General features: G+C 43.3%; 1 protein-coding gene across 1 annotated transcript in view; it reads left to right on the top strand.

The window, feature by feature from the left end:
* Positions 1-285: 285 nt before the first annotated feature.
* RAB11FIP4 (RAB11 family interacting protein 4 (class II)) overlaps positions 286-15,643 on the top strand; it is a 114,727-nt gene continuing 99,369 nt past the window's right edge. Inside the window, 3 exon segments of the mRNA XM_006891068.1 lie at positions 286-330; positions 2,374-2,461; positions 5,378-5,466. Coding sequence (XP_006891130.1) covers positions 286-330; positions 2,374-2,461; positions 5,378-5,466 — 222 coding nt within the window.

Genomic DNA, 15,643 nt, shown 5'->3' with positions numbered 1-15,643 from the left:
GATGTGCAAAGGCCCTGAGGCAGCCAAGAATTTTCATAGTTTGTTGTGGCTGGAGCACAGTGAGTGATGTGCAGAATGAGATGAGGGGTGATGATGGTGAAGGGGAGAGATTATGTAGGATGTTTGCTGTAGGTTATGTTATGGAACTTGTCTTTAATGGAAAGTTACTGGGAGGGGAGTGAGTGACATGACCTATTTAGAGTGAAGAATGAATTGGAATGGAACTGAATAATGAGAGAGAGGAGACTGAATTAAGGGCTTTGAATAGTCTGGGGTGAGGTGATGATGGCTGTGACCAAGACCGGGCCCAGAGGGTTTGTGACAAAGAAGGTAGTTTCAGATATGATTTTGAGGTGTGGAATGATATGGTTAAGAGGAGCCATCACTGTGATGCAGAAGAACCATAGAGTGGTGGGAAGGGAGGAAGGGTGTGCTCAGGGAGTGTGGGATGTCTGAGGGAGTGATTCTGGAGGACGGGCCATCGATGCCAATGACTGAACCTCCAGTATAACCATGAGATTTGGTGACTGAGGGGGTGTTGGCCACAAGGAGGTTAAAAGAGCTGAGAAGTCAGGAGATCCATGGTATATTCCACATTCTTTGCCAGCACCACACTTCTTTGGTCTTCCTTATTCATTGTCCAATTTTCAGATGCGTAAGAAGCAGTTGAGCTGGTGGGGAGGGGTGGGAAGGGAGAAAATTGTGGCAATGAATGAATGGAAATCCAAAACCTCTGTAAAAAAAAATTTAAAAAAAGAAGCAATTGACACATACAGTGCCTTGGATCAGGCATACCTTATTCTTTAAACTGTTATCTTTGCTCTTTAATACTTTTAAAGAGGTTCTTGGCAGAGATTTATTTCTCCCCTGCAATGTCTTGATATCTTTTTTTTAAAATAAAATTTTATTTCAATAGTGATCTTAACATTTACAGAGAAGTTAAATTTTCATTCATTCATTGTTGCACATTTTACCCCCTCACCTTTCCTTCCCACTCCCCCAGTTTACTTTTTAAAAAATGCTCATCGTTGTTACAGTTACCTCCCTCTCCTCCCTCAGTCCTCTTTACAATGATATATCTCTTATGGATGGAAAAAGTATGGTGTATTCATACAATGGAATACTCTGTAGCACTGAAAAACGGTGAACTTGTAAAACATTACACAACATGGGGGACCCTGGAATGCATCATGCTAAGTGAAATATCTCAGTCACAAAAGAACAAATACTACATAGCACCACTGTTATGTCTTGATTTCTTGACTGGTATTACCATGGATTTTAACTGTGGATTCAAATGGATTGAAATTATGAAAAATGCAGTTCATCTATCATGGTGTTGCCTATGGGAGCTTTGATGAGAATTTTTGTTTTCTTGATATGAAGATATGACCCATATTGGGGAGCTTTGATGACCAAGTGGTAAGGAGTTGTACTGCCAATCAAAGGCAGGCAGCTTGAATCCACCAAGTTCTCCTCCAGAGACAGATGGAGAATCTCTTCTGCAATTCATGACCTCTGAAAACCCACTGGAGAGTGTCAGCTATGAGTCAGTTCCAGCTTGATGACACATTAACTACAACAATAGAATTGTCCATATTGAAGGCTGTAGTCTTTGATCTTCAGTAGGTGTTTCAGATTTTCTTCACTTTCTCTGCAAGCAGAATTGTGTCACTTGAAGAATACACACTGCTGATGAGTCTTCCTCCATTCTTTTTTTAAAATTATTAAATTTTATTACTTTTAATGAACATTTACAGAGATTTTGAGTTTTCATTCACTCATTGTTGCACTATTTTCTCTACCCTCCTCCCTAGTTTGTTCTTCTTCCCCCCCCCTTGAAAGTCTGTTTTAATTGTCCATTTGCCACAGTGCTTGTCAAAGACAGTTCTGATTAATCTCCTTTGTCAGTGTGTCCTTTGCCATTCCCTATCACTCCTCCCTGAGAGAGACTTCACCCTGATTCATAAGGAAAAGGGGATGGCATATTCTCTTAGCTACTTCCTGCTGAAAAGGGACGCTGTGGGTTTCTTAATGTCACACATTCTTCTTTGTACAGTCCATCTTCTCAAGTGATTTGCTCAGCATACAGATTGAATAGGTGTGGAGAAAGGATGCAACTCTGACATACACCTTTTGCATTTTCTGAGCCAGGGCTGGCTTTGAATTTGCTCTTGAGCATTGTTTGTTGATTTGAGGGGCCCTGAGACTTGAGGGCTTGGTGCTCATCCCCAGCTTGAGGGAGAAGAGCTGGGAGAAGACTGTTTGTGGGTGGTGGCTTCACTGAGAAGCCTTACCTCTGTCCCAGCTTCTTCTCCCTGAGCCTCTAAGATGCCTCTGCACGTTCACACCTGTCCCTGCTTTTCTCCACAGGTGGAAAAACTTGTGAAATATCTGGACCCCAACGACCTGGGGAGAATCAACTTCAAGGACTTTTGCAGGGGAGTCTTCGCCATGAAAGGTGAGCTCTTTTAGTTTCAGTGGAGCTTGGAGTTCTCCCAGAATCCTGTCTAGGCGAGGAGGCTGGCACAATTTGGAGTTCAAATTTGGAGTTCCTGGCGGCGGGGGGCAGGTGTCTCAAGAGGGACTCCAGAAGTGGACTCTGTCCCCAGTGACATGTGGGGACTAGAGGGTGGGTGTCTTGGGCTCCCACAGATGGCCTCAAAGTCCACCTCAAAGTCCTGCCACCTGAAGTCAGGACTCCTGGACATGCTGAATTCAGGGAACAGTCTCCCCCATCCCCAAAACATGTACCATTGAATTGGATCCAACTGGCACTGGAGGACATTGTCCCTCCTCCAGAAGATCATCTGGTGGATTCAAACAGTGAGCCTTAGGGATTGCAGTGCAGCTTTTTGCCACTAGGCCACCAGAGCTCCCTGGAACAGTCATTTTAACGCTCCTCATTGAGGGAGCTCTGTGACTTTAGTGTCAAAGAGCCACACTGCAATCCAGAAGGTACATAGTTCAAATCCACCAGCTACTCTGCAGGAGAAAAATGGGTAGTTTCCTCCCATGCAATTAACTACCACTGAAAACTCCCTGGAGGGTCAGGTGTGGGTCAGTTCTGACTCGAAGGTACACAGCATTGTTTCTGATGGAGAGGGCCTCTTTACTTTGCTTTCCTCTTGTTTCTCTCTCTCCTCCTCATTCTCCATCTCTCTCTGGGGTTACCAACCATTTTGCCTGGGACTGAAGAGTTTTCCAGGACACAGGGCTTCTTGTTTTAAAACCAGGACAGTGTCAGGTAAACTAGGATGAGTGCACCACCCTGTCTCCTTCCCTTGCGTTTCCTTTACCTACTCCCTCCTCTTTCTCTTCTCCTTCTAACTCCTCCTCACTCCTTCAGCCCTTTTGAAAAGATCAGTCTAAAACACCTCTCTCTTTTCAACCGGCAAAATGTATAGGCCAGTGGTGAGAGAGTCGGAATATGTTCTGCTCTTACTTCTCAGCTGCTTGACTGTGAAACGCAGTTTAGGTCCCCAGGCAGATGGCCTGCTAGGGCCTCCCTCTGCAGCAGGGAGAAGACATGGTCACTTCCACGAGAGCCAAGGCCTGCCTTCTCTGTGAAGGGAGCCATGGACGAATCCATGTGGACAAATCCTTCCCTTTGAGGTTATCTCAGGGTGCTGAGAGGGTAGAAAGAAAGCAGGAATGATTTCAATAGAAGTCAGAGTGATCTACCATCAGGTCAATTCTGACTCATAACTACCCTGTGAGACATACAGCTCCCCCCAGGGGTCCTGAGTCTGTGAATCTTTATGGTGGTAGAACGTCCCATCTTTGTCATGCAGAGCGGCTGGTGGGTTGAAAATACCAAACCTTTGATTGGCGGCCAAGTGCTTTACCCACTGTGACTTCAGGAGTCCTTTGTAGAAATGTGAGGCAAAGGTAAGTGAGGTCAGGGGTTAGGGTACGGTACATGTCACATACCAATACTTACCACCCAACTTCAGGCAGGTTCCCCTTCTGATGACTCATTATTAGTTGGTTCTAGTGAACGGTGAACTATTATTTTTAATGTTCATTACTATTGCAATTTATAATCAGTGTCTTTATAAAGCCAGTCTTTGTCTTTGGGAGTCAGAAATATTACACACATATCTCTTAAGCTTTCGCTGGTCTGACTTCTTTCACTAAGCAGATGTATTGAGGGGAAGATAAACCTTGCAGGTGCTCCTGTTAGAAAAACTTGAACAACTTGTCTTGCAGTTAGCAACTGATGTGGCTTATGATAGGAAATGCTGGATGAGATACTGCTACAAGTCTGATGGAACCCAGGTGGCATAGTGAATAATGTACCAGGTTGCTAGCTGAAAGGCTGGCGGTTCAGATCCACCAGCTACTCTGAGGGACGGAGATTGGCAGCCTCCTCCTGTAGACAGCCTTGTGGAAAGCTAATGAAATCAACCATACATCAGTTGAGCTTTGGTAGAAGCCTAATCCGCAGGGAAGTTGGTGCCACTGTTTGTAATAAAGACATTGGAGCCATGGGGGTTATGAGGAGTGCTCCCAGTTCCGTTGTTATACGTTGTTAGAGTTGAAGGTTGCCGGCCTTCTGTCCGTGACAGTACTCAGCATCAACACTAGCTTCGTTGTACAGACCACAGGCTGCTAGGTAGCAGTATTTTGAACAGGAAATTATAAATATGAACATCTGTAGTGAACGTCTGAGAATTAGAACATCAGCAAATTATGTGTTACGACACTGTATATAGTACATATTGCGAACAGTGAGATGTAACAGAAGAAAAACAAAACCTAGCAGTTGGTAAGTGCAGCTGGCAGTAACTAGAATATATTGTAAGTCGGGGACTGCCTGTAAAGGTTTTCTGAATGGAATTGCTTGACTGTCTTGGCCCTGGCTGGACCAAAGTGAGGAATCGGTAGGTATTACCTCTTTTGTCCAAATAATTCTGAGAGTTTACTCAGGAATTTGGGAGGAAGACCACCTATGTAACTGATTCCACAGAGTCATTCTGAGGGTGGCCCTCTCCTACATGTTCTGAAGTTTCAAGGCTGACTTGGCCTCAGGCCAGTGGACATGTTTGGAGTCCATGTAAACTTTATATCTCTTCCTCCAAGAAGTCTTCCTTGATTTCCTTCTACCCTCTATGTTGTGCTCTTCGCTGGAGTTAGTCTCAGTGGGAGAATGTCTCTAGGGCCAGCCTCTGCCTCAGCGCCTTCCACGGTGCTGAGCGAGGTTCTCATAGCCTCACTGCTCAGTCTCTGCCTCACATGACCCTCATGACTCTCGGGCTACCCTCCTCCCCACAGCCCTTCCCACTCAAGAGCCATAATGGCCATGAGTCAAAAGCAGAGCGGTGTGCGTGTGCCCGGCCAAGGCTCTGACCCTTCCCTGTCTGTCTGTCCCCAGGGTGTGAGGAGCTGCTAAAGGACGTGTTGTCCGTGGAGAGTGCGGGGACACTGCCGTGCGCACCTGAAATCCCAGACTGTGTGGAGCAGGTAAGCGGTGGGATCTCCCGGAGCCTGTCAGCTGGGACTCAGGCCCTTGGGCCTCTGTAGTTCTGCTGCACTCTCTACCGTTTCCTCTCCTTTTTCACTCTTTCTATATCTGGGAGGGCTTTGAAGTCAGGAAATTGTTTTTTAAACGGAACCCAAAAAAATTCCCCTGAGAAGCCCCAGAAGAGAGTGTAATAGCTTGGGGGATGGGGGAAGGAAGCTTACATAGAGCATCTTTACTCCTCCTTTATAGGAGTCCTGGTGGCATAATGCATAGTGTATTGGGCTGCTAACTGAAAGGTCAGTGGTTCAAATCTATCAGTGAGGAAAGAAGTGCAGTCTCCTCCTATTCATCGCTTCAGAAATCCAACAGGTTTCCTGGGAGTCAGAACTGACTTCCGGGCAATGGATTTATATTATGGTCCTGAGGAGAAGCTGTGTCTTGGGGAGGGACAGGACCAGGTTGAGGTCACAGGTGGCAGGACTAGAATTTTTTTCCTTTTCTCCTGGCCCTCACCTGCTGACAGGACCCAGTGTTATCATCACAATGGTTTGTTTATTATAAAACGTTGAATTCCTTTTCCAAATACTTGTAGCTTTATACCTACAAAGAAATACTGTTTAAAGTACACATGTTGTCAGCCAAAAAAAAAAGTCCTCAGGGATACTACAATATAAATTGACCTTGAGAACAACATGCTGAGTGAAATAAGTCCATCACAAAAAGGCAAATATTATTTTATCCCATTTATAGAAAAGATGTAGAGTAGGCAATGCAGAAAGATCAACATTTCTGTGCATGGAGTCTCTGATGGAAAATTTTGGAAATGGAAATGGCTAGTGGTAACAGATGTACAACCTGTCAAATGTGATTAATGTCACTGAATTACACATGTAAAGATGTTGAAATGGCAATTGTTTTGTTATATAACACACATATACCACAATATTAAAAAATAATATAATAAGGAAAACACTTGAGACGAGGCATAAATGGAGAAGTAATCAACTTAAAGAGTTTAACATAAAGAGTAATTTAGACAGTTGTCTTAAATAGAAATAAAGATTAGAAGGGGGAAAAAGATACCCTTGTTGATACTTTCCAAGGTCCCTCTGACTGAAACACTCCAGGCTAAGTTTTCAAACCTCCTCTCTAACTGTGGTTGGTACCTTCTCTAGAACCCAAGCACACGAGCCTTTCTGCGGGCTTCTGAAGAAGGTCAGGACCCCTGAGGTTCTTTTTGTCAATGCTTATCTTTTGGGAACCAGCTGGATGATAGGGTTATGGTTGGGTTCCGTGGGCACAGTACCGTGTTCAAAATGAGAGCTTTCAGGGATGAGGGGAAGAGCTGGTTTCGGGCAGCAGTGAGAGCATCAAACTGCCTGGACAGGTCCTTTGCATGTGGAGTGAGTATGTGATCAACGCCAGCTTTTGAGACTAGGGCCAAGGTAGAGGGCACCAAGGGGACAAACGCTGAGCACCCCAGGAGCTTTTCAGGAGTGGCTTGCTGGACAGGAAGCAAAGTGAGGAAGTGGGCAGTGGAGTCATACAAACAGAAGTGGGGTCAGACTCCACATTAGCTACTGAAGATTCATGCAACGTTGAATAAACTACTTTCAGCCCCCTGCGTCTCAATTTCCTTACCCATAAAATATCAGCTCTTGTCCTAGTTTCATGGTGCTGCCATTACAAACTACCACAAACGGGAGGCTTAAAACAGCATATTTCTAGAAGCTAGAAGTCAAAAGCTAAGATGCTGTCAAGGACATGTTCCCTCTGCAGGCTCTGGAGGAGAATCCTAACTTTGGCAGTCATTAGTGTTCCTTGGCTCCTCGAGGCGACCTTCCACTCTCTGCTTCACTCTTCGTGTCCTGTTCTCCCTTCATAAAGTATCTTCTCCTCTTTTTATAATGGTACTAATAATATTTGAGGAAACTCTGGTGGCCTAATGGTAAGAAGCTGTACTGCAATCCCAAAGAAGGTGGTTCAAATCCACCAGCTGCTTTGCAGGTGAAAGATGGGCAGTCTCCTTCTGTGTGATTAACTGCCTCTGAAAATCCACTAGTGTGTCAGCTATAGTTTGGTTCTGACTCAGTGGTACACACACACACACACACACACACACACACACAATACTGCCAGCATAATCTTAATTAATTACAATTGCAAATAGCTTATGTCTAAATAAGGATAGGTTGTGAGGTTCCAGTGGTTATGATTTGACAGGTACACTATTCAAACCAGTCTAGGTTGCTATACAGATCTTGAGAATTTGTTGTGAAAATTAAATGAGAAAATGGACATTTGATCTATGATCTATGATAATTCTTCCTTTCTGGTGCTCTAAGAGAAGGTGATGCTAAAGTTACCCATTTGCACATTTTGTTCTACACTTGGTTTCAAAATTATGTCAAATTAAGACATTGCTTTTGAAGATCTCAGAGGCAGAGTAGAACCCATGACCTTGAACTTATCTACCAGTAAGTCGTGTTCCTTGTAGCCATTAGCTGCTTTTGTTGTGACAGGCAATAATGCCCCATATCAGTGCATTCATGCTTCCAGAATATATGTTGCTTGGGGGAAATGGTGAGAGAGGCATGAGAGAGTTGGTCTTCAAAGGAATCCTTTCTATTCAAAACTATTTTTTCCTCAAAGTACAAAACCCATAAATTATTAAAAAGCACAGAGATCAGCCTGTCTGGGCTCAGCACACCCCTCATCTTCTCTGAGGACTTTTCAAGCCGTGGCCAGAGCCCATGAGATGGCGGTTAATGCACACGATGTGCTGCCCTGTTGTTAGCACCCAGTAGGACAGCTTGATTGCCTTGATTGCCTGTTTCTTAATACTGGTTTCTGTGACTTGGGAGGAGGATGTGAAGGGAAATTCAAAGGCTAACCCTCAGACAACCCTAAACTATGGGATTCTTATTGTTGTCTAGGCTGGAGGCTCCAGGCCCTCAATGTGAATGAACTTTCTTTGAGGCTGGGCCTCCTGTCATGTTCAGCTCTGGGCTCTATTTGGCTGAAGGTCAGGCTTTTGGAGGGACAGGACCACAGGTCCTGCTGGGGAAGCAGAGAACCAGCCCCAGGAAGCCCTGATGCAGTAGCTTCTCGCTGTATTACAGCTGCCCTCTAGGGGTCAGTGAAAGACCAAGGAAACTGGCAAGAGCTTGTCTCAAGGTTTAAGCTGGTGCAGGTGTGTCCAACCAGAGCCGAGCTAGGAACTCTATGCCCCAGCTGCTCCTTGTGGAAGATGAAGCCCTTCTCCCCTCCCCTCCGGGTGTGGAGAGAGACCTCTGACCTCCTAGTTAGGTGGGGATCAAAGCTGGACTGTTCAAGTATTGATGCTGTAGTACTGATTGGTGAACAGCTGCTTTTCCTGGCATCCAGAGCACTGTGCTCACATGCCTTTCTCACGGACTCCAAATGCTCCTTAAGCCACTGGGCTTTCACAGCAGGGGCCTTTGGACCTGCTGTCCAGACGTGCAAGCTGAGCTGAGCCCATACTGAGTAGTTAGCGTCTGCAGTACCCCAGCTCTCGAACTTCTTAGATGTCACCCTGCTTGTGCCTTCAGAGCTCACCTGACATGATAAAAGCTGCATTGAGAGTTTGGGAAAAGAAAATGGGGAGCAAGTGTGGGCTGACGTTCTTGATCCAGCGCAATTTGAGTTTGGTCAGCGACAATGCAGGATGTGTCAGGAAGTGCTCCTTGATGTCCTGGGCGGGTCCCAGAAGTGTGCAGTCAGCCGCCCCGCCGTTGGCCAAGATCTGGGAAATATAATACTGTGGGAGTCTTGGGCCTGGGGCTTGCTCAGAGGGCTTCCTGTTGCCCTCCCTTTTTTGCAGCCCTTAGTCTGTTAGTTGTTAGAAAGGCTAATCTTTGAATCGTGCTTGGAAGGGTCGACAGTTGATGACAGACAGGAAGACCCTTAGCAATATAGATTGCTGCAGTGGTGGGGTAATCGGCTCAGGGAGGTAAGGATGGCGCAGGGTAGGGCAGGGTTCAGGTCTGCCTTTCGTAGGGCTGCTATGTTGTGGGATGACTTGAATGCACTTGCCAATAATAATGAGTCCATATGATATAGAGACCTCTGTTGGGAGAGGGCATGAGGAGGCACCATTAGGCTCAAAAGACAAAAGAAGAGCTGCTAGGAGCTTATAGTAACTCATCAGAGACTCTGGGGAGTCTAGAGACTCTGTCAGACCCTGATCTTTGGTCATTCTCCCATGTGGACAGACTGACAGGGAGCCTAGAGAGCTAAAGAGACATCCAGCCCCACCTACTCTTTCTCTGTGCCTGCAAACAGTGTCATCCCTGATGCTTCCATACCAGACATGAGCTCTCCATGATCCCCTGATACCCAACGCATACAGATCTCTTCCCACAGACCCTCATCCCTATAGCTGCATCAGGATTTCCAGAAGGAGCTGCTCTGAGGGTCCCTCCTCTGTAGAGCCCACCTATGACCACTGTCACCAGTGGAGCAAATCACGACCCTTCATGGTCGTCTCCTGCCCATCTCCCAGCCACAGCTCCTACTACTGCACATCTCATACCCCAACCTGGGGATACTAAACTGCTCATTTGCTTCTTTTGTGAATTGCCATTTCATTTTTCTCAGTTCCTTTTCAGTTAGGTGACTTCTCTGTTTCTTATTAATTTCTAAGAAGTCCGTATAAAGTCTATCAATATTCATACATTTTATATTTTAATCTTACTTCTTTTATTTTCTTTTGATATCTTTTATTGTGCAGAACTTTATAATACAAATGCAATCATAGTTGATCAGTTCTTTGACATCATTTACAATTTGTGTTTTATTATGTATTTTCTCTGCTTCAATGATATGTTTTTCCCAAAAAACATTTTAGAAAAAATAACTTTTACATTTGGATCTTTGATACACCTGAAACATTTTGGGTTTGGTGAGGATAGCAATCTGGCATTATTTTCCAAATGGGTTGCCAGCTGTCCCACTTCCTGTTTTTGAGTAGTCCTCTGTCCCCAGCCATTTGAAATTTGATCTTTACCATATAAACATAGGTCTCTTTCTGGACTCTGATCTGTTATATTGATCCATTTGCTTATTTGTAAGCCAGAACCACAGCTTATTGACTCTTGCTTTATTAAAAACCAGACCAAACCAATTGCCAATGGCAACATGCTCTTGGGTTTCTGAGGCTTTAGGTTTTTACATGAGGAGACTGCCCTTCCTTCCTCAGAGCAGCTGGTAGATTCAAACCACTGACTTCTCGTTTAGTAGCGCATCATGTCACACACTGTGCCGCCAGTGCTCTTTAGTTGATAGCAGATAGGTGAAGCTTCTTTGTGACTTTTCATTACAAAAGAACCAAAGCTAACATGTTCTTTTTGTGTGCTTTTCTTGTTGTTATGTGCTGTCAAGTTACCTGCAACTCATAGTGACTCTAATAGCTCTGAACCCCTCCCTATCCTGAGCCAGTCTCACTGACTCCAACACACCTATCCCCATTGCCCCAGTTACTGTGTCAATCCATCTCATCTGTGGTCTTCCTCTCTTGTGTTATCCCTCCACCCTTCCAATCATGATGACCTCTAAGGATTGCTCCCTGCTGGCCAAGTGCTCAAAGGATGTGAGACTGAGATTCAAAAGCCTTACCTTCAAGGAGCAGCCTACTTTCTAGGACGAACCTGTTTGTTTTCTTGGTAGTCCATGGTTCAATACTCTTCTCTAGCACCATATCTCGAAGACATCGATTCTCCTTCTGCTCTCTTTGGTCATTGCCCATCTCTCTGATGCATGGCCACTAATTGTGAAGATCGTAGTCAGAATCAGATGTGCCTTAGTCTCTAGACTGACATTGTTGTTCTTTAGCACTTTGGAGAGGTTGCTGATACCAGATTTCCCTAATGCAGTTCATCTTTTGACTTCCTGACTATTGGTGCCAACAGTATTGATTGTGGAGTTGAGCAAGCTGAAATTGTGAAAAAACAATACATACTTTTATTTCTTTCTAAATAGTCACTTTGTTAAATCTCATTAAAAATCTTGGTAGAGATTTTGTTTGACATGTAATTTACAAATCAATTGACTTCTGTACAATATTGAAGGGTTTTTTTTTTCATTCAGGGACTATCTCAGTTATCTAGTATACAGTAGCAAAATACTGCAAGTGGAAGCCTTTTTACATCCAGGAGTCTATTTTCTCGCAATTCAGGAGGGTTAAGGTCTAGAGTCAGACCACCAGCTCTCAGGAAAGATGTTTTCTTTCTGTGGGAAAAAAGTCCTTGCTTCTTCAGCTTCTGCTTGCTGGTTCCTTAGAAAGCCACATGTGTCTTGACATCTTTCTTCATCTCTTTCTGCTCCTTGTTTAACTTATTTTTATATCTAAAAAAAAAAAGATTGAGGCAAGAGACACCGGACAATAATCTTGCTTAATTAATACAGCATTGCCAGCCCATCCCCCAAAAGAGATTTCAACCACAGGCAGAGAGGTTAGGATTTACAGCACACACATATTTTGGGAGGACATAGTTCAATCCACAACAGTTGTACCTTATATATCTTCAGTTACTTATTTTGGCTTTCTTTTATGTCCTTCTGAAATGTTTTACGATATTTCTCAAATGCCTGCACATTTCTTGTCAGGGTGATTACTTCACAATACATAACAACAAAACATTGCTATTATGAATAAGATCTCTTTGACATTTTCCCATTGATAATGGCAAATGTGTAGGATAACTTTTGACTTTTGTACTTGATCTTGTAATGACACCTTACTAAAATCACTTATTAGTTCTTCTTGTTTATCTACTGTTTTCAAATTTGTTTATTTTATATAAGAATTTCTGTCTTACATATTTTGGGCATATTGTTGTGGGGGGGTCAGTCCTTGGAGAAGGACATCATGCTTGGAAAAGTCAGTGAAGGAGGGGAAAACTCTCAATAAGACAGGTTTACACAGTGACGGTAGCAATGTGCTCAAGTATTTCAGGGACATGAGAATGGAACAGGCTAGGGCATGGTTCAGATCTGTTGTTCATAATACAAATGCAATCATATTTGATCAGTTCTTTGACATCATTTACAATTTGTGTGTTGACTTGACCTCACAACAGCACTGGCTTAATGCATAGTGCATCCAGCTGTAAGCCTAAATGTTAGCAGTTTTAGCTGCTCTTTGGGAGAGAAATGGGCTGTTTCCTCCCATAAAGATTTACAGCCTTGAAAACTTGGGACAGGGCAAGGGGTTTGCTATGATTTAGGACCAATTCAACAGCATTGGTTTTATTTCTGTATAAGAATGTAACCATATTATTTTTTTGCATATTTCAAGTGGCTCCATAATACTTCATCACATAATTGTAATTTATTTACCTATTTCCTTATTACTGAAAATATATTTATGTATATCACTTAAAACCTAATTTAGGGGATTAGCAAATGATGTTGATGATAATAATCACCCTTCTAGCTAAATCTTTCCCTGTACCAGTGATCACTACTTAAAATAAATCAGGGGTTAGCAGCCCATAGACCAAATCTAGTTTTGGTAAATAAAGTTTTATTAGAGCAGACATTTCTGTTTGTTTACATGTTGTCAGTGGCTGCTTTTTGCACTACGGTAAGACAGAGACAGTATGGCCTGAAAAACCTAAAATACTGAACTGCCATCCCAAAGGCAGGTGGTTCGAAATCTACCAGCTGTGCTGCAGGAGGGAGGTGGACAGTCTCCTCTTGTGCTTTACAGCCTCTGAAAACCACTGGAGGGTCAGCTGTAGGTTGGTTCCCACTCAGTGGTCACATTAGCAGCCACAGATCTTAACCGTTATAGGGAAATTTGTCTGCCTTAGAAATAAACTCTTAAAATGGAAACTTTTTTATCAAAATATGAGAAATCTTTAAAAATCCCTAATAGATCCCCAGAAAAGCTGTGTATGAAACTTTCTTATCAGAATTTTGTCAGATTCCTAATAAAACCAGCTCTCTGTGCACGGTGACTCTGTGTCAGAATGGAGCTGTTGTGCTCAGTGACTAATGTTTTTTAAGGAGATCTAACTAGACTCCTCTTCTAAGGTACTTCTGGGTTGACTCAAACTTGGTATTTTGTTTCGAAGCCAAGCATGTTAACCATTCACACCATCCTGTGGATTTGATCCACTTCCTGTGACCTTCCTAATTATTCGGTATCATCGGTTCCTGGAGTCTTTCCAATCTGAGAGGCAAAATTAGAATTTCTCTTTTCATTTGCAACACAAATTAATTTCTGTCGTTACATTGATCATTAGGCGTTCTCTCTTCATGAATTGTCTGTCCACATTCTTAACCCTTGTTTCTATTGATGTGTTCATTTTTATTCATTTACTAGAGCTAGACATGGACAGTGTTTGGTGGAGCTCCCAGATTAATTCAGGTTTGGAAGCAGGAGTGACATTCACTTCCTCAACCACATGCCACTGGAAACTCTATGAACATAGAAAAATGATGATAATTATAGAACAGGGCTCAGGTCTTTTGTTCATAGGGTTGCTATGAGTTGTACTCGACTCGCCAGCACATAATAACAACAACAGAGCTAGACATGCTAACTCTTTGACATATATTACAAGTATTTTTTCAGCCTTTCATTTTAACTTTATGATAGAAAAAAAATTTATACTCAATTTGTCACTTTTCCCCAATTATTTCAGTTTTTTATTTAATGTTTAGGACGGCTTTCCCATGCAAGATTGTAAAATGATTCTATTTTATGGACAGTATTTTATTTTTCTATTTAAAGCTTTTCACTCTGAAGTCTAAAGTGAGATAGGGGGACAGCCTCTACTTTTCCCTTGCCCTCATTACAGTCTCGCCTACTCACTTTCCCAGCACAAGAATCAGTAGATTTTTGTGAGATTTTGTTTAAATGGTCTTGATGAGCAAAATTAAAGGGTTTTTCTGGGAACCCAACCTCCAGCTTGAGCCCAAGCTGGTAGTTCTGCTCATCTTCAGAGTCTCACCAAACCCTCTTCTTGCCAGAACAGTTTTTAAACAGAAGATGATGATACAGACAAAAGATAAACCTTTCTAGAACTATGTTTCTTCCTAGAATTGGCTCGGGGGACCTTATGTCCTGAACTCAAGTCTACCCATTGCTTAATTTCATCTATCCTGAAGGAAGCATTTCTAAAAACCCTTATGACAAGAGCACTTTTAAATGCTAAAAATACTTTTAAAAATTTCTGACAAGCAGAGCTCTGATTCAGCTGTGCAGGAGGCGGAGAGGTGGTGGTGCTGTGCCTACATTGGGGTGGTGAGGCAGGGAGTGTTCCTTGCTCGCGCGGGGTGGGGTGTCCCGCTTGGTCCTTTTGGCTGACATACGGCCTAGTGATTTCTTTTAGTACCAGCACCCCACCCTACCTCTAAGAAAAAGAAAAAAATAATTTCTTTGCTCCAAGTCAAAGAGTTTATTTAAGAATATAAAGATGCCCAGTTTGCATGTTTGGGGAAGTAGCTGAATTCTGGTTACGCAAAAGCGAGCTCAGGACAGATGTGTGAACTGCTTTTGTTCTGTCCTTACCAGGTTGGCCCTAGATTGTCTGTCCTCCACCTCACGTCCCTAGCCATCTCTGTCCGAGGAGAGCTGTTCTCAGTATCCACTTCCTCGGCAGCCCTGCCTTCCGCGTACCTACCTGGCCTGACCTTGGTGTTCAAGTTCATACATGCCTTTGGAAATTAGACTGACAGGGTGATAACACTTTAGAGAATGGCCACTTAACATCCCGCCTTTTAGCAGTTAAACAAAACTGTTTTTACGCCATTACCTTATAGGACATTAACCAATTTTGTATCAGTCTTTGCAATCTATTCACTGACTACGGTAAGAACAGCATGGCCGTGGGGGCAGCGCTGTCTGACCTCCACTAACCACAAAGAGAAAGAATTCCAGTCAGTAACAGCCCATATGGTGATGAAAGAAGAAGTTCAGGCTGCTTTGAAGGAAATGGCAAAAAAATAAGGCTCCAGGAATAAATGGTATACCAATTGACATATTTCAGTTAACAGATGCTGCCATGGACATGCTCACCAAGTTGTGCCAAGAAATCTGGAGAACAGCCACTTGGCCAACTGACTGGAAGAGATCGATATTTGTTCCTATCCCAAAGAAAGGTGACCCAACAGAATGTGGAAACTACAGAACAATCTCACTGATTT

Source organism: Elephantulus edwardii, unplaced genomic scaffold, assembly GCF_000299155.1.
Source record: "Elephantulus edwardii isolate Elephantulus edwardi_28Jun2011 unplaced genomic scaffold, EleEdw1.0 scaffold00094, whole genome shotgun sequence".
NCBI lineage: Eukaryota > Metazoa > Chordata > Mammalia > Macroscelidea > Macroscelididae > Elephantulus > Elephantulus edwardii.
The sequence above is the reverse complement of the archived record's forward strand: the minus strand, read 5'-3'. Positions and strand labels throughout refer to the sequence as shown.